This window comes from Hydra vulgaris, chromosome 05, assembly GCF_038396675.1.
Source record: "Hydra vulgaris chromosome 05, alternate assembly HydraT2T_AEP".
Classification (NCBI taxonomy): Eukaryota; Metazoa; Cnidaria; class Hydrozoa; order Anthoathecata; family Hydridae; genus Hydra; species Hydra vulgaris.
In genome coordinates this window covers 13,822,913-13,841,596 of record NC_088924.1, presented here as the reverse complement: position 1 = coordinate 13,841,596, position 18,684 = coordinate 13,822,913, and the positions used below count along the sequence as shown (strand labels likewise).

Sequence of the window (18,684 nt, the reverse complement as noted above, 5' to 3'; positions counted from 1 at the left end):
TTCGAATCGTCTTCATAATCGTTTCAGAGGTTTCCGTGTTCCCAGCAGAGGAAAACCCTCTATTCTGCTATCCGCTCTGATCACCAAAGCCAAAGCTTCAGCAACAAAAACGTTCAGCAAAAGAGAGAGAGGGTCTCCCTGTCTAACTCCCTTTACGTAAGAAAGGAGGTAGACAGGAAGCCGCAATTCAGAACAGTTGCCGAAACTTCTGAATACAAGGTGTTAATGAAAGATACAAAATTTTCTCCGAGATAGAATTTTTGGAGAATCTGCAGCAGAAACGTGCGATCGACTTTGTCAAACGCCTTTTCTTGATCTATTGTCGAAATGAAACTAGGTAGTTTTTTAAATTCTGCGTAATCTATTAGATCACGTACTAGATGTAAATTTTAAAAAATGTTTCTACCTGGAATTCCGCAAGTTTGAGTTGGTTCTATAATTTTCCCCATTACTTTTGCAAGTCTTAGGGCCAGCGCTTTTGTGATTATTTTGTAATCAGCGCCGATTAAAGATATAGGCCTCCAATTTTTGCATTTAGTAAGATTTCCTTGTTTGGGAATAAGTGAAATTATTGATTTTATCATAGAGCGGCTGGTGTTTTTTTCTAAGAAAAGAATTTCGTAAGCAAGTTCTTCAAAATCTTTTTCTAAAACGTGCCAAAAAGTTTTGTAAAATTTAGCTGGAAATCCGTCATAGCCCGGAGATTTTCCGTTTTCAAATTTAAAAAGGGCCTCTTTTAGTTCCGCGCCGGTTAGGCGGGTGTTTAAAAATACGTTTTCATCATCACTCAAACGTTTAGTGATGTTGATAGTGATAGTGATGTTGTTTAGACAAGACACGGTTTTGGCTGTCTTTGCATAAATTTGTTTTGGTGTAAATGTTTTTATAATACGTTGATAGGGAGTTGAGTATTTCGCCAGGTTCACTCGTCAATGTGCCGTCATTCTTGCGAATTTCGGTAATTGACTTGTTCCGCTGTCGAGTTTTTTCCAAATTATACAAAAATTTTGAAGGTTTTTTTCCTTCTTCGATTAGTTTTTGTTTCGTGCGAATAAACGCTCCGGGAAACTGGAGCAAGAAAAGAGCATCGCGTTTTTCTTTGATGTTATCTAAATTCAGGTTAGCGTTTTGTCGCTCCCGTCGGATTTCGTTTTCAATCCTTTTCATTTGTTTTTTGTTTTTCGCACTTTCCTGTACCGATATGTGTTGTAATTCAGCCCTTACAAAAAGTCGTCCCACCATTTTAAAATGGACTTGTAGGACCGTTTTTTTGTTTGCCAATCTTGAATTAAGAGTTCAATTTTTTGCCTATGCACCTCTATTTCCAAAAGAGAACAATTTAATTTCCAGTAACCTGGTCCTCTCCTAAATTTACTAAAATTGACAGTTGTTGACACGAACTCGTGGTCGGAAAAAGGGTTGGTGAGAATTTTGGTGCGTGTTGTTTTTTTGGCGACTTTATCAGGGCAGTAGATTCTGTCGGAAGACCCCGAGTTTAGAAGTACCTTAAGTGTGATATTTAGCGTTGTGTCAAGAGGCAGGCTTTCGACCGTGTTGAAGTCCCCGGCCATCAGGACGGGTAGTCCTGTGTCCTGCGAGAATTCGCCAAGGTCGCCAAAAAAATGGCGCCTTTCTCTTGGCACATTGGGTGCGTAAATATTCCCCACCTGCATTTCGTGTTCGTCAATTTTTATCATGGCGTTTAATATTCTACCGTTAGCGTCCCTTTTTAGTTCGGTTAACGAAATGTTGGATTTAGAGAGAATCGCCACCCCGAAACAACTGTGGCTCGGACCAGAGTTCCAAAAAGGAAAATAAAAGTCTGATTCGAGAACAAAGCTAAAAAAAGAGAACTGAAACGAAAAAAATAAGAAGAAATAAAAATCTTACGATTTCTTTTCCGCACATAGTTGGCTTTCATAATCTTCATCGATTACAAGAGAATCCGTTTCGTCGTCGAAACACGTCCCATCTTTTTGTTTCGAAAACAAAAATTCTTCCAAACACACGGGTTCTTTTTTCTCTGTAGTATTTGTTAGTTTCTTTGGTGTTTTTCTTGTCGTTCGTTTTCTTGTCGGCTGGGTGGTCTTTCGTTTTTGAGTTTTTGAAAGCTGTTCCTTTTCACTAGGCTTTTCTTTATCAATTTCCATGTCGACACTAATGTCAACACTGTCACTGTTAACCTCGGATCTGAGGGTACAATGGTTGGGTTTGATGATTTTGAAGTTGTGGATTCGGGCTGGCCTTGATGTTTATACCTTAGAGTGAGTCCATCAACGTTTTGATATCGAGGTAGAGGGTTTTGGGTAGGATTCTACCAGTTCCTGATAACGATAATCACATTTCCAGTGAAGATATCCTCACCGTGCGCCTTACATTTCTGCAAATAAAAGGAGTCGAAATCCCTTCTTCCTACAGCTAGTGCTTGCCAAGCAGGACGATTGCGCTTTGACAACCATTCTTTAGCGTGCCAATCGGGATATTCTGAACTAGCACGTGGACCTTTCGAACGAACTTCTGTTGAAAGGTTAAAACACAACCTTTGACTTCAATTTCAGTGTCGAGAAAAGATGACAATGAGGAAATGTTAACAACTGCAAATTCGAAAAGTTTGTTGGCGTAGTGCCTCGTCACACCCCAAACATTTCCGAGTAACTTTTTACAAGCCAAGGCAGAAAGAAAATCGTTTATACTACAATTTAAATCACCGTACCGGCACACTAAGACGTTTGAGTTATCGATTTCAGCTTTCGAACCAAATATTCCAAGGTTGCTTCTCGTCAGCACAGATGCATTGCCAGATGACAGAGCGCCAGCATAACTTTTAGCCATATTAAAAATCTTTAATAATAATTGGAAACTAGTATAAAAGGTACGGATTTTTATGAAGCATACCTTATTAACACAAATAGAACTGTTAGTTTTTTGTGTTTTTTCCCATTTGCAAAACATACCTATATTTTAATGTCTTTATAGGAAACGTTAACACAATAATCTGGGTCATTAAAGTTGATAAAAACTCAATTGTGGTTTCAGTTTAGCAGTTTTAAATTTTGTTAAGAAATTGTCACGCCGTGACATAAAACTATTAGTACCCTAATTGTCACAGCGTGACAATAGTGGTAATAACTTTTGATTAAAATAAATGGTTTTCTGAATTCGTCTGGCAATAAGTATGTTTTTATCATAAGTTGCAATGATTAGTGCAGCTAAAAACCTGATTGCAATGAGCAGGACAGTTTTTGAATTTTTAGAAGGTTCAATTGAACTTGGGCGATTAAAAATGAATTATTTTATCGCAAAAACGCCTATTTTTACCTTCTGTTTCAGCCCATATAATTTTTTATGATAGCGGCATCCTATAACAAGCTATATATTTTCTAAAAGAGGAGAAGTAGAGCTTCCTACTGATATATAGTATTATGTATATTAGCTTAGTTTAATTTTTTCATTTTTTGTGAGACGGTCGTAACCTTCTCGTTTTTTTACTTATTCCATATATATTACCGTTTTTTACGCTAATTTCTTTGAGCGATTCCTGAAGCTAAACTCATCTTCGTTATGAAATATAAGTTATTAGTCGTTGACGTTAACAAGTAGCTTAACATTTTTAACATATTTGCACTTAAGAGCGCTATGGTCTTAAAACTATTATGCGAACCGTTGTGTAAACTAATTCCAGCATTTTTCTCATAAATTAGTTTTTTCTTCGTTAATGGATTGGTTAGCATAATTTGATCCATTATCTTTCAGGTTAATCATTTTACATTATTTGAACTTTGTAATTAAATCAATAAACTAAAAAAGGAAAATAATTTATTCTGAAATTATTTGTGTTCAGACTTATATATCATTTGAAAATATTATGATTCTGATGTTCTAAAACTAAACTTTTACTTCCTTAAAAGATAAATTTGTTGTTCATGATTTAAATAATGTCTCGAAAGGAAAATTATTTTTTTAGATTGTCAAGTTATTCAAACACCCTGTGTAACTCAAATTAAAAACATAAATCTGGAGCTCAAAAGAGAAAATTTAAAAATGAGATAAGATCAAAAGAATCTCTTGATAGTCAATCAATAACCAAATTTTTCCGATTTTTATGGAAACGTAGATTCTTCTAATGGTAAAATTGAGGATTGGAGAGAGCATAACTGTAGCATTGATATCTGAGCTGAAGATCATTTTAAAGTAGTTTTAACAGGTGAAAATTCAGACAAAAGAAATGCACATGGATCCATCTGCTTCTGATGGACAAGACACAAGAGATAAGTCTAATGATGATGTGGCAGAAAAAGAATTGAATGCAGATAATACTTCTGATTCTAATGTAATTAAAAACGCTGAAATAACTTTTGATGACCCTGGTATATGACCCAAATTGATTTTAAATGGACAGCGCCAAAGTATAGTAACATCTTACAGCTTTGGGGAAGTTAGGCAGATATATGAAAAATTATCGAAATATCTAAAATGAAGAAAGTTTTATGAATCTTTATTGTTTACAAAAATAAAAAATGAGCGAACACGAGATCATTTTCCAAGAGAGTGGTTAGCATGGAGTTTAACTAAAGAAAAACTTTACTACTTACGATGCCGTCTTTTTTATAATCAAAATAACTACAATTTGAGCAGTTTAGCCTGTGAAGGATTTTTCCCAAAAAAAAACACCATGGAAAAAATTGCGTAATATTTTGCCCAATTATGAAATTAGTGATGAACATCGAAAACAATATTTGGCCTGGAAAGTACTTTTGGAGTCAACAAAAGGAAATGGAATAGACAAACAATAACAGCTCCAAATATAATGTGAGATAAATAAGTTGAAAGTAATCCTGAAACGGGTTATAGATGTCACACTATTTTTATCATCTAGAGGTTTAGCATTTCAAGGAGAGAACACAACAATTGGGGATGTTTATAATGGCAATTTCTTAAGGATCTTAGAATTAACTGAAAATTATGATGAAGTGACACAGCAACATCTCGCCAAAGTAAAACAAAGTCAGTTAGAATCAAAAATTATAAAGGGAAAACCACATTGTTTGTCTTGGTACTCTCAAAATGTTTTCATCAAAAAGTTTTTTAACTTTTCTTTGAACTATTCTTGATCAAAGCAAAGATGCAATCTTTTATGGGTTGATAATTGATGCAACTTTATTTCGTACATCGAACAAAATGTTCTTATTTTAAGGTATGCATCTCAAAATATGGACACTAAGGTATTTGAAGTAAACGAGCGTTTCATAAAGTTTATGAGCTTTGACGGGAAAACAGGAGAAAAAATAACAGAAGAAGTACTTGCGACTCCAGAAAGACACAACATGCCATTTCAAGATTGTCGTTTACAAGGTTATGAAAACGTTCAAATATGTGTGGTAAAACAAATGGTGTTAAGGCCCGCATCTTATAAAAAAACCAATCTGCCTTATGTTCTCCATGTGGAGCCAATTCATTAAACCGTCTGCGAGTCAACGCAGCAAAATTAAATTCTGATGTAACAACCTTTTTTGGAAGCATAGAAAGCTTCTATTGCTTGTTCTCTCATAGTCCTGCTCGATGAGATGTGTTAAAAAACACATACCGTTATCGCTTCAAAGTCTTTCAAAAACAAGGTGGAGTGAAAGAATTCAAGCCATTTGATCAACCGTCAAACACCATCCTGGCGTACTCGCTGTGTTAGATGTTTTCCTCCAGGAAAATGTTTTAGAACTAACACCTTCAGCACAAAACATTGCTAAAGGCTTGAAAAAATACTTGACAACTTATAAAGGTCTACTTATGACTAATTTTTGGCACAAAATACTACCAACTATCGACTATAAGATCGTTGTCATACAAAGCAAAAGAATATCCCTTAAGGTTGAAACAGCCCTTATCCAAGATTTAGTGAAGGAGATAACTCACATACGTGACTCGTAGGAAAGTATTGTTCAAGAGGTAAAAGTTGTTGCAGAAGTTATTGAAATACAAGCTTAATTTGCTACAAAAAAAATCCTTTTACTGAACCAGATAAAGATTTCAAAACTTTTATAGTTTACCCAGTGCTGGATTTTATAATTAACATGAATTTCGAATTAACCATTTTAAATTTTTAGATATATGAGGATGTAGACCTAAATTTAAAAGCAGCCAAACTTGTAAATGCATACAAGAAAGATCTGTCAGAAGACTTAATTAGTAAAATAGTTCATCTGAAAAGTATTTACAAAACAGTTTTTGGTATTGAAAGTTCTCCCCTTCGTCTTCTGATTTCAATTTATGACAAACAACTTCAAGGCATTTTTACCAATATCTGTCTGACAGTTAAACTGTTTTGTACAATTCCAGTAACTGTATCATTAACAGAAAGATATTTAGCAACCTGGCAAACAAATTAAAATCATAGCAAAGATGCACAACCTGTCAATATCGCTTAAATCACCTTGCCACATTATACATTGAAAATGATTTAGCAAAACGAGTTGATTTTAGTGATATCGTTGCAAAGTTTACTTTGGAAAAAACCTGAAAATGTCAGTTAAGATAATATTCATAATTTTTGTATTACCAATGCTATTAAATATATTCTTTTTCAAATAAATTTTAAAAACTTTTCTTTAATTTTATCTTATCATTAAGACAGTCTTTAAGTGTCTTTTACTGTCATGAAGATAGTATTTTTATAGATCGCAATTTTTGGATTTTAGTTCTGACGGAATAAACAGGCCAAGTGCATTAAAAATAGCTTATGGTACACTGTCATTATAATTTCTTTTTTAAAATAACATTTTTAAACGATCTGTGGATAAAAAAACTTTTTTTTACAAATACAAATTTAGTACCGGCTAGAAAACTTTCTTGTTTGGTTAAAAGTAATCAGGTCATTTTAATCTTTTTAATTACAGGAATTAATTAATAACTTCCTTATTTTATCTGTCAAAGAAAAATATTTTTCTTCGCAAAAATATTTTTCTTCGCAAATATTTAGAGGGAAAAAAAAATTTTTTGCAAAGAAAAAATATTTTCGAAAGAATATTTAGAGGGAAAAAAAAATTTTTCCCGTAAAAAAAAAAAGACCCGCAGATGGGCCCAGCATAAGGTCCTGTTTTAGAACCTCTGGGCCATGGGTGGATGTAGTTAAAAATTTAGCAAAAATTCTTAAGCCAATTGTTTTAGGTTCTGAAATGATTTGTAAAAGAGAAGTAACATTATTAACAGTTAATGACACATTAAAATTTATTGTTAAAGAACTTGATGCTCAAGATTGCTATTGCAAAGAATCTTAAGAATGCACTGGTAACTATTCACAATTGAAAAGATGTGTCAAAGAAGAAAAAGCGATCTTGTTGGTTTATTAAGGCTTTGAGACAATCCACAGTCTTTAAAAAGTGCACAGCAAAAAATATAACGCTAACATAACGGTTACATAACGCTAAATGAAAAGTTTGGCGTTATGTTTTCCGTTATATTAGTAATTAATCTGTCTAAAGCGTTATGTTGGCCAAAGTTATTTGTATATTTGTATATAAATGTAATGTGTTTGATTAACCGTTATGTTTACCGTTATGTTGGTTGGAAATATGTCATCACCTTATAATATGACATCATAAAAGTATTTGTAAAAAAAGCGCGAGTTGAAAGTATCTTTGAAAATTGTTTAATTGTTGCACGAGGATTTTTTTATAAGAAATAAGATAAGGTTGATTATTTTTAGCAAAATTCAATGATTTATAAATCATTGAAATATATACCATAATGCATTGATATATATATATATATATATATATATATATATATATATATATATATATATATATATATATATATATATATATATATATATATATATATATATTTATATATTTATATATATATATATATATATATATATATATATATATATATATATATATATATATATATATATATATATATATATATATATATATATATATATATATATATATATATATATATATATATATATATATAAATTAGTAAAAGACACTTATCTAACTTTTTTCTTCAACTTTAAGTTTCACCATTGCTGGATCATCAGGAAGAGAATATAAATCCCTAAATAAAATCATATAATATATGATTTATATATAATATATAATAATATATTATATATAAATCATATATTATATAACTTATATAATATTATTATTTAAGTTAATGTACCTTATTGTTATTTTAATTTTATTTTTTAATTTGATTAGTTAATGTGCCTTATTATTACCACAAAATAATATTTATACAAAACAAGGTTTAATATCATTACTTTCATAATTTATATTGTAACTAGAAAAGAAATAACAAAGAAGAAGATCAAATGGTCAAAGCTGTTCTTGTTAAGTACCTTGGCGAACGAAAAATTGTTATTGCTAATAATAGCAGTATTATTGATTTTTTAAATAATGGTATGCATATTTATTTTTAAAAATTTCAGAAATACACATTTAATAATGTTTATAGATTGTTAAGAATAATATAAAATTTTTACGTAATATTTTGCCTAAGTAAAATTTTTGCAAATGTAGGGGAGATGGGGGCGCATTGATCGCCGGGGCAGTATGATCTTTTGGCTTTTACTCGTTCATTTTTGCCTTACTAGAAGTGAGGTTGCAATTTAATTAACCATTATGCTTCCCTAATTGATTATTCGTAATATTTTTTCATAAGGTTATCAGTGTCAAAAAAAATAAAGAAAATATTGTTTTTCGTCATAAAAAGTGATTTTTTTAAATCGTATAATTCAAATATATTTTTATTTAGATGTCTGTATGGGTTAACAACAATTTTATTTTAAATTTGTAAGTGTTAGGTGTATAATATAATATATAATTTTTATTTGGCTGCAATTTATACAGTAGATATTGCTATCAATATGTTACCTATACCTATTGGGGTACATTGATCTTTGACTATGAGGGGGCCCATTGATCGGAGGATCAAAGTGCCCCATAGAAGACGAAGTGCCCCATGTTTTTGTTTATAAGCAATACAGTTAAACGAATGGAATTGTATTTATAATTTAAAAAAAAACTATATATAAACAAACAATAGCTTTTAGCATTTCATTTTTTAAATCTACTTATGTTATAAGCTAGTAATAATAATACTATTATTTTATAATATCAAAAGAATAATATTTAACATAATAATTAAAAAATATTTAACATAATATTATTATGTTAAATATTAGCATTTATTAAAAACATATGTTTTTATTGATATATTTTTTTACAGATCTTAAAATGGTTAGAAATAGAATTAAAAAACAAATAAAGTTGCTATACCAAGTGAAACAATGAAAGTAGCTGTTAATAAAGTTTTAGAATTTACACAACTGAATGTTGTAGCACGTCAGTTTAACATAGATAGAATGACTTTAAAAAGATATTGTCGTAAAAAGAGGCTTAATCCAAATGAAGCTTTCAAGCCTAACTACAACAATAGACAAGTTTTTACAGCAGAAGATGAAAAAAGTTTATCAAGTTATCGTAGAGACAACCAGAGTTGTCTCTACGAACACCTGAAGCAACGAGCTTCGCTCGATCAACAGCTTTTAACAAACACACTGTAAGAGAGTTTTTTCAAAATCTTAAAACGGTAAGAAATCGATATAAATATAATCCTAACTGTATATATAATGTTGATGAAACTGGTTTAACAACCGTTCAAAAGCCAGTAAAGGTTTTAGCTGGTAGAGGAAGCAAACAATTTGGAAGAATCACATCTGCAGAACGAGGAACATTGGTAACTGCATGTTGTGCCTCTAATGCTATTGAAAATTCCATTCCTCCATTATTTATTTTTCCTAGGGTAAAGTTTCATGATTACATGATTAAGGAAGGACCTCCTGGATGTGTGGGATTTGCAAATCCTTCTGGTTGGATGAACTCAGAAATTTTCATAGAATGGATTAAACATTTTGTTAAATATTCAAACTGTTCTCAGGAATCTCCAGTTTTGTTACTTCTCGACAGTCATGAAAGTCATATTTCTGTTAAAGGCTTGGAGCTTGCAATTCAACACGGAATTACAATGATAAGTTTTCCTCCCCATTGCAGCCATAAATTGCAGCCATTAGATAGAACTGTTTTTGGACCATTGAAAAGGTTTTACAATTCTGCATGTTATAATTGGATGGTTTCAAACCCAAGACCAATGACCATTTATGATATTGTTTCAATAGTTCGAGAACCGTATACAAAAGCTTTCTCACCATCTAATATACAGACAGGATTTAGAGTAGCTGGCATTGAGCCATTCAATTCTGAAATTTTCAAAGATGACGAATATTTACCATCATCAGTTACAGATAGAGCTGCTCCAGATACAGTTACTATCACTCCTGTCAACAACATGGAATCTGAAATGATACCAGCACATGTTAATCACATAGAGTCTGAAATAACTATAGTAAATATTGAAACAAGTATTTTAAACAAAGTGTCAACAAGTGTTGCTTCTATAATCTCACCTGAGGTTTTAAAACCTTACCCAAAAGCATCTGCCAGAAAAAAAAATGTTAAAAGTAGGCAGTTAAAAACAAGGATCTTGACTGATACTCCTGTCAGAAATGAAATTCGTTTGTCAAAAGAAAAGAAAATTTTGAAGCAAACCAAAAATCAACAAAAAGTCCCCACAAATGATAAGAAAGAAACTAAGAGTTACTTGCTTAGGAATAAAAAACAATGTAAACCAAAAGCTGCTTCACAACTTGACTTTCACAAATGATGAAATATTCTTAATCAAAATATTGTACTTTTAACAAGTTTTGTAAACTTTAAAGTTGTATTCTTATTTCAGTCTTTATATTTCAGTTCTTATAAATTTCAAGTTGTTGTAAATTTTTAAACGTATATAAAGCGGGTAGCTTATAGCTGCTGTGATTTATACATTTTTTAATTAAAAATTAGACTAGTGGGTTTAACTGCTATATTTAAAAAATAATTAAAAAATTTAGATGTATTATATGTTATACATATAATACATCTAAATTTTTTTATTTCTATATTACCCTTTGACTAAATTATTTACAAGATTTAGTTATAGAAGTGTTAAACGTTTAGATAATATTACGCATATAAGATCAATGTGCCCCAAGTCGGAGATCATAGTACCCCATAGTTTGGGGTACATTGATCTTTTGAGAGGGTTGTTTAAAAGTTAAAATTATTCATGTTTATCATTTTTTTAAATCAAAATATTTATATATTCCAAAAGCCAGATAGTTCTACATGTGTTTCGTAGTTAATAAGTTTTTACATCTCTTTCAGGTTCTGCGCAATTTTCAAAACACTGCTACGGCGATTAATGCGCCCCCATCTCCCCTATATGCATGCTATTTAATATTTTCATTTTAATTCTTAATCAAGTTTACATAGAGTAACTTTAAAAGCAGACTGCAAAACATTTCAATATAATATATAAAATATATCTTTATTTATACACATATAATATCTTTATTTATACACATATATATATTTTTTTAAAATATAAAGATATAAAATATATCTTTATTTATACACATATATATATTTTTTATTTTATTATGTTTTATTTTAAGTTGCTGCTTTTAAGTGGGGTTGTCAAATTCTGGTGTCAAAGTTACCCCACATTACCTTTTTAATTTTTTAAACTCTTTTTAAATAAATTTGAAATATGCTTAGAGCCTACAAAAGAGACAGATCTGAAGAAAAATTATGTTTTGTTTTTATTTTAGTTTCAAAGAAGTTTGCTAGTACTAGTGGGAACATTTGTGGAATCACATGGAATGGATGTAACGTCGATGAAGATACTTTTCTTGCCATTCTAAATAAGCAAAATCTGGAAGTTGAGGCCTTGTCTTTGCCAGTGTCTAAACTTTATTCAAGCTCTTTCTGCCAAATGTCATCATGCTCACCAGCAGAATATTGTTCAAAGCATTCATCCAATCCTCCACTATTGACTTATGATGAGACACCTACTTCACACCAACAATCTAGTGACCAATCAAATTTAGAGAGCGCAGCCGATGTATCTGAACCAGTATTTATTCAAGAAGCTTTAGCTCAAAAACATGCGTTTTCAGTCAACTATCTTATACATTTCCAGTCAACTATCTTATACTGCTCAAGTGGCTTTCGCCTCTAATCCACTAACAAATGCAATCCAAAAAGTAAGGTTAAATTGTTGTATTTGTGATTTTAAAACATATAGAGCTTATATAATGATATCTCATCTTAAATTACATGGTCAGGCAGGTTCATTAGTATGCGATAATTGTTTTACTAAATTTAAAAGTGTTAGAGGTTTTCAACTTAATTATAAAAACTGTCTCATTCCAATTACTATGATTGAAGATGTTGAAGAAATTGATGACACTGTTGAAGAAATTGATGACACTGTTGAAGAAATTGACATTGAGATTCCAACAGAGAATAGAAAGCTTGGTGCATTAGCTCTACACCTGAGAGGAAAATATTGATGTTCTGAAAATGTAGTCAATATTATTTTTTCAAATTTATAAGATATTTTAACTGATAACACACCAAAAGAAGAGCTATCTACAATTTGCCAGCAATTATCAGCAGAATATTTAAGAAAGCAGTACTTTAAAAATGCTTTCAATGTACCAAAAGTTGAATCTATTTCTGAAAATGGCTTACAGGGATGCTATATTTCATTTAAAGAAATACTTAAGTTTATTTTGATATCCCCTGAATATGATAAGTGTTTAGAAAATTCTTCTGAAATATTGATTTCATTGTTTTCAGATGATTTAGGTATTACCAATCCAATAGGTAAATCAAGAGGAAACCATAAGTTGTGGGTTTTGTATTTTCAGTTGTTAAATGTAGCTGATTATAGCCTCAGTAAAACTTTTTCAATATTTCCCTTATCAATAACTGGTTCTAAATCAGTTAAAAATAAAATCTTCATGAAATCACTTGTACTTGATTTAGTTCAATCTCTAAATGAGCTATCTTTATTTGATTCCTCAACTCTAACCGATACTAAAGGTAAGCGATTCACAGTTAAATTGAAGAACTTCATTGGTGATTCGTTAGCATGTAATGCAATTGCTGGTTTTAAGGAAGGCTTTAACAGGAAGGTTCTTAGGTGTTGTCGAGTTTGTAATTCTACTCGTTCAGATATGCTTATTCACAATAGACATTCTCAGTGTATTGTTCGTGATATAGAAGAACATAAGATAAGAGTCCAAGAACTTGATAATCCACTTCTACCTCCCAAACAACGTCAAAAATGGTCAAAATTGTATGGTGTTCATTCTGCAATCATTTTATCAGAAATTAGAAATTTTGATGTCACAAAACAAGTGCTTTTTGATCCCATGCATGATTTGTTAGAAGGTGCAATACCTTTACAGATAGAACTTTACTTAAATAACGCTGTTTTTCAAGGTTTATTTACACTAGATAGCTTAAATGACTTTGTAAAGTGCTTTCAGTATCCACTGGACAGTGAAAAACCACCTGTAATAGTCGATTTAGTTATTAAGGGCAAATTTGGAAGTGCTCAGGTGCTGTCTTTTTGCCGTGTTTTGCCTGTTTTTTTGAGAACCACTGTGGTTGATCTTCATTTTTCATGCCTAATTAAACTTCTTCATATACTTCAATTATGTCTTTCTCCAATTACAACTGATTATTTATTTTGCTCAGAGGAAAAAATAGCTGCTTATCATACACTTTTTATGGAAATCCAGAAAAATTTATACCTAAGCTTCATTTTCTCATACATTATCCACATCAATCCAGACAATTTGGTCCTCTACGATACCACATGTGCATGGGATTTTAGAGAAAACACCAAGTAATTAAAAATATCAGACATTTTAATTTTAAAAATATGCAATATACAGCCCTAAAGGGAATGATTTTAAACACTGTATCATCTTTTTACAGTTCTACTGGTGAGTTGAATAATGGAGTTCTCTGTGAATTAGATCAAGTAACTTTTAGGAAAAATGTAATATCTCGTATTCAGGTTAATGGTATTAAATATTGTCTTGGGTCATGTTTGTGGTTTAATAGTGGTTTACAATTTCTTGTTTATATAATTAAGGAGATACAAGTCATAGGTGACAAAAAGTTTCTTATTACAACACAGCTCCAGTCTGTTGCATATGATGAGATAAGAGGATTTTTTAGTGGTATTGAAGATATTATTATTCCTTTAACACCTATTTCAACAGAAAATATTCCTTTTCCTTGGCCTGCATTTTACTTTAAAGAGGCTGGTAACATCTATATTGTACCCCCAGCACTTCCATATATTACTTGTAATTAAATAGCTAAATACAGTTAGGAGTCATTCATAAAGTACATATGCACCTGTTTACTGCAAGAATAATATTGTCACAAATTTTTTTAGACTGAGTTTGTAAATGTTATTTTGCTTAATTTTATATATATATATATATATATATATATATATATATATATATATATATATATATATATATATATATATATATATATACATATATATATATATATATATATATATATATATATATATATATATATATATATATATATATATATATATATATATATATTGTTATATTGTTATATATGTTTGTATAGCTTTTTTCTAAATTTTTTTATTATAAAAATAAATTTGCATTTTTTTATTTGAAGATTTTACCGTGTCAGGTTTAATAACGACTTTCTCCTAATATTATGGTATTAATATCTACTTGCATATTGATTTAGATTGATAAAATTCCTTTTATTGGTGACGTTAGACAACAACTCATTAATTGCTTTCCTCCACACATTAAACAATTTGTTAGCAGCAACTCTGTAGTAGAAGATAAGATTGTGGCCAGAGAATTAATGGCTTGTCTGTTATCATTCTGCTTCTCCCATATCCCAACTCATGCTATCATTGAAAATAGAATTCTTCTGCGCAAAATATTTTTTTCAAAGTTAAAGTCGACTTGTCTTGGCTTATATCCTTGTTATGGTCAACGATGGGTAAGTGAAATATTACGTTTAATAATGTATTTGTTAGTCCAATTAGTTCATACTAAAAGTGATAGTATTAATTTTGCATTTAAAGATTTTATTCTTTTTAAGTTCATGTACTTTTTTCATTATGTATTATTAATAAGTAAATTTTAAAAGTTAATATTTTTTAAAGTTTTATCTGACAATTTATGCATTAATGTTTGTTTAGCAAACAGCCTCATGAATTTGCTATTACTTTTTTTTTTATAAACTATAAGATTATATTTTGGTTATGTTAGGATCTGATGTTTAAAAAGTTGCCAAACAATTTTCGACAACGACAGTATACCAAGTGTCACAGCTTAAAGGTGAAAAGGCTTTCACAGGTTTCTGTTTCAAATAACAATAGGAAACTTAAACCTGTTGTGACTGAATTGGTAGCTAATCAAGAACAGCTATTAAACGATGTTGAAGTAAGAAAAATATAATTTATGTATTTAACCAATATTTGTATTATTTAGATATTCTTGTAAATAGTTTTTCTCTTAATTTATTCCGGTTTTTATTAGAGTAGTTTTTATAGCTCTTGTATGTTTAAAATCGACGAGTACTTTTTATTTTAGAATGAATTAAAAAAAAAAAACCTTCACAGCCAACCTTGTCCATTTTAAATAGACAACTATTTAATAATGAGACATTCAGTGTGATGCCAAAGAGAATTGGTTTTGCTCCTACACTAATGCTGGAGGAAGCAATTCGTTTTTATGCTGATTTCAAGGATGCTACAGTCAAGATACAAGCAATGTTGTTTTGGATTTCTCCAGAGTCTGGTAACCACACTGCTAATTTGTTAAAGCTCCAGCAGAAACTTATTTCCAAGAAGACATGTGATAAATTGTTTATGAAAGTGGATGTAAGTTTATAACCTGAATATTAGAATTTATTTTGAATTAAACAACATGCATGTCTATGTTTCCATGAAATAACTTTTCTTCTGTCTCTTTTTTTTTTTGTAACAGTATAATTCTTTCATAAAAATGATATTAAACTGGAATGTATGTGAAAAACTGGAATGTGTACTTTAAAAATTTTCACAATATTTTTTTGCAATATTATTTTACTATTATACTATTATATATATTTTTTAGTGTGAGTCTATTGGAGAATACATAAGAGTGCCAAGTTCTTATGGTCCCCAAGTGATTTTTAATCACAAGGAGTATGGCATAAGGAGTCAACACGGTCTTGAGATGGACACTCAGCCATTAGTCAGCACCAGTGAGATGGTGGTGATTTTAGTTATTGTGTATTATTTATTGGACTTATCATATCCATCTTGTTTTGGGCAGTTGCTTGGTTTTTTTCAAGAGATATGTGGATTTGAACAATTTATTTTCATATCAAAAAAGTGCAATGCACTGTTGAACTCTTTTCGAAGTAATGTAAAGTTTGTTTGAAATATATATACATGATCCTAAACTACATGATACTATATATAATAGGTGTATGCATATGAAACCGCTGTTTTTTCTTTGAATTAGAACGTTTGTTTTGGAGATGTTTTATTTATATTTCTTTGAATGTAATTTCCATTATTTTCTACTACTTTTTGCCAATTTTTTGGTAACTTATGAATTCCATCCCAATAGAATTTCTCAGGTTTAGAAGCTATCCAATCATCGAGCCATTTTTTGACCTCTTCATAATTCGAGAAGTGCTGATCTGCCAAGCCATGTGACATTGATCGGAATAAATAGTAATCTGATGGAGCAAGGTCTGGTGAATACGGCGGGTGGCATAAGACTTCCCATCCGATAGTTTTCAACGCTGTTTGAACAACTTTACAAACATGAGGACGAGCATTGTCATGTTGAAGAATTATTTTATCGTGTCTCTCAGCATATTCGGGTCGTTTTTCTTCTAATGCTTTTCTTAAACGGAATAATTGGAGTCTGTAAAGTGGCCCATCAATTGTTTCTTTAGGTTTTAGCAACTCATAGTATACCACACCAATCTGATCCCACCAAATAGACAGCAAAGCCTTATCTCCATGAATATTCCTCTTTGGTGTTGATTTTACAGGTGCGCCTGGGTCAACATAATGTGTTGTGCGGACTGGATTGTCAAAATAAATCCATTTTTCATCTCCAGTCACTATTCGATGCAAAAAAATTTCCTTTCTTATTTTACCGAGAGCTTGTAAACGTCTTGAAATTGTTGCCTGATCAACATTCAACTCTTCTGCTAATTGTTCTTGGGATTGAGCATCGTCTTCGTCCAATAAACTTTGCAATTCTGAATCTTCAAATTTTTTTGGAGGTTTACCACGTTCCTTGTTGTCAAGATCGAAATCGCCACTTTTAAATCTTCTAAACCAATCTCTGCAAGTTGTTTCAGATAAAGCATGGTCAGAATAAGCTTCTACAAGCAAACGATGACTTTCTGCAGCAGTTTTCTTTAAAATAAAATAGTGAAGTAATACTTCCCGCAAATGCATATTTGAAGGCACAAAGTTGTTCATTTTGAAAGATGTATAAAATTATCTAGATATGAATAAAATCAAATTAAAAACTATGATATTTAAAGCAAATAGAACGTAGTTTCACACACATAATCATCCATACATTAATTTTGTCTTAAAAAGAAAATTAACTTGTCTTATTTTAAACAGCGGTTTCATATGCATACACCTATTAGAATAATTTATAATGATTACAAACTAATACTAATAAAAGTATTTGCAAAGCATTTGACCTGCCATTGGACATTAATTACATTTTATCTTTATAAAGAAAAAAAAATCTTACATAACATTCAAAATGTTTGGATATATAAAGAAATATTCACTCTGTTAAATGTTCAATATCAAGCAGAGTAAATATTTCCGTAGGAACCAGCATTTTGGAGTTTCTTAGAATGAAAAACACTTTTTTCCTCATAAGTATAAAACGCAGTTAATGTCCTTTTCCATAGCAAACTGTTTTATAAAAAAATTGTAACTAGTTGTGCTACAACTAACAATATATATATATATATATATATATATATATATATATATATATATATATATATATATATATATATATATATATATATATATATATATATAAATATATATATATATATATATACAGTGGTGTGAAAAATATTAAGACCACCAAGAAAAAAAGCTTTTTTTTTAGTTTATACCACTTTTTAGATTCTAAAAAAGTTGCAGCACTACTTTATTTTATTATAAACGTGCTGTGGGTGTGGCTGAGTATTGAAATTATTAATTTTAATTTTAATTTATTAACTTTTATTGTAGAGTTATGTGTTTTAGTAAACATTTGGTATATTTTGCCTTGTGAAATGTAAGTTGCAGACAAGTGAATATGTATGGTTCAAACGAACTATAAGTGATTTTTGTTAGATTATTGCTGTTGTTAGTGATACAGTTTAATATTTTTCTGATTTTAAATATGTGATTTTGATTATTTAAGCATTTTTTTTTGTCAGATTATATTATATTTTCAAAATATGGGTAAAGTTGCTGACCCTAGTCCCAGAAAGCGAGGCAAAGTTGAAGCATTATTAAAGTTGGAAACATTTTCACAACGGGAAATTGCCAAGAGATGTGGACTAAGTAAAACAGCAGTTTTTACCATCAAGAAACGATTGGACTTTGGTTTTACATCCTCTCCAAGACGTTCCACTTCAGGACGAAAACCAGTCATGACGCCACGTGCAAGAAGGG

The 18,684-nt window shown here is 30.4% G+C and overlaps 1 protein-coding gene across 4 annotated transcripts; it reads left to right on the top strand.

The window, feature by feature from the left end:
* The first annotated feature begins 8,272 nt into the window (after positions 1–8,272).
* On the top strand, positions 8,273–16,623 carry LOC136080594 (uncharacterized). Of its 4 annotated transcripts, XM_065797438.1 has the most exons (6): positions 8,273–8,405; positions 11,717–12,151; positions 14,712–14,975; positions 15,248–15,421; positions 15,572–15,861; positions 16,097–16,623. In XM_065797438.1, the coding sequence occupies exons 2-5, from the start codon at positions 12,053–12,055 to the stop codon at positions 15,617–15,619; spliced, it is 585 nt and encodes a 194-aa protein (XP_065653510.1). In that variant the 5' UTR covers positions 8,273–8,405; positions 11,717–12,052; the 3' UTR covers positions 15,620–15,861; positions 16,097–16,623. The 4 variants fall into 4 exon arrangements, with proteins under 4 accessions (XP_065653510.1, XP_065653512.1, XP_065653513.1 ...); XM_065797441.1 differs by lacking the exon at positions 11,717–12,151 and having other exon boundaries at positions 8,280–8,405; positions 16,097–16,615; XM_065797439.1 differs by lacking the exon at positions 11,717–12,151 and having other exon boundaries at positions 8,280–8,405; positions 16,097–16,560.
* The last annotated feature ends 2,061 nt before the right edge of the window (positions 16,624–18,684 follow it).

Coding starts and splice junctions, on each gene's coding strand:
- LOC136080594 (XM_065797438.1), top strand. CDS start 12,053: ATGCGTTTTCAGTCAACTATCTTATACATTTCCAGTCAACTATCTTAT. Junction 14,976..15,247: donor CTTGTTATGGTCAACGATGG/GTAAGTGAAATA, acceptor TGGTTATGTTAG/GATCTGATGTTTAAAAAGTT. Junction 15,422..15,571: donor AGCTATTAAACGATGTTGAA/GTAAGAAAAATA, acceptor TTTTTATTTTAG/AATGAATTAAAAAAAAAAAA.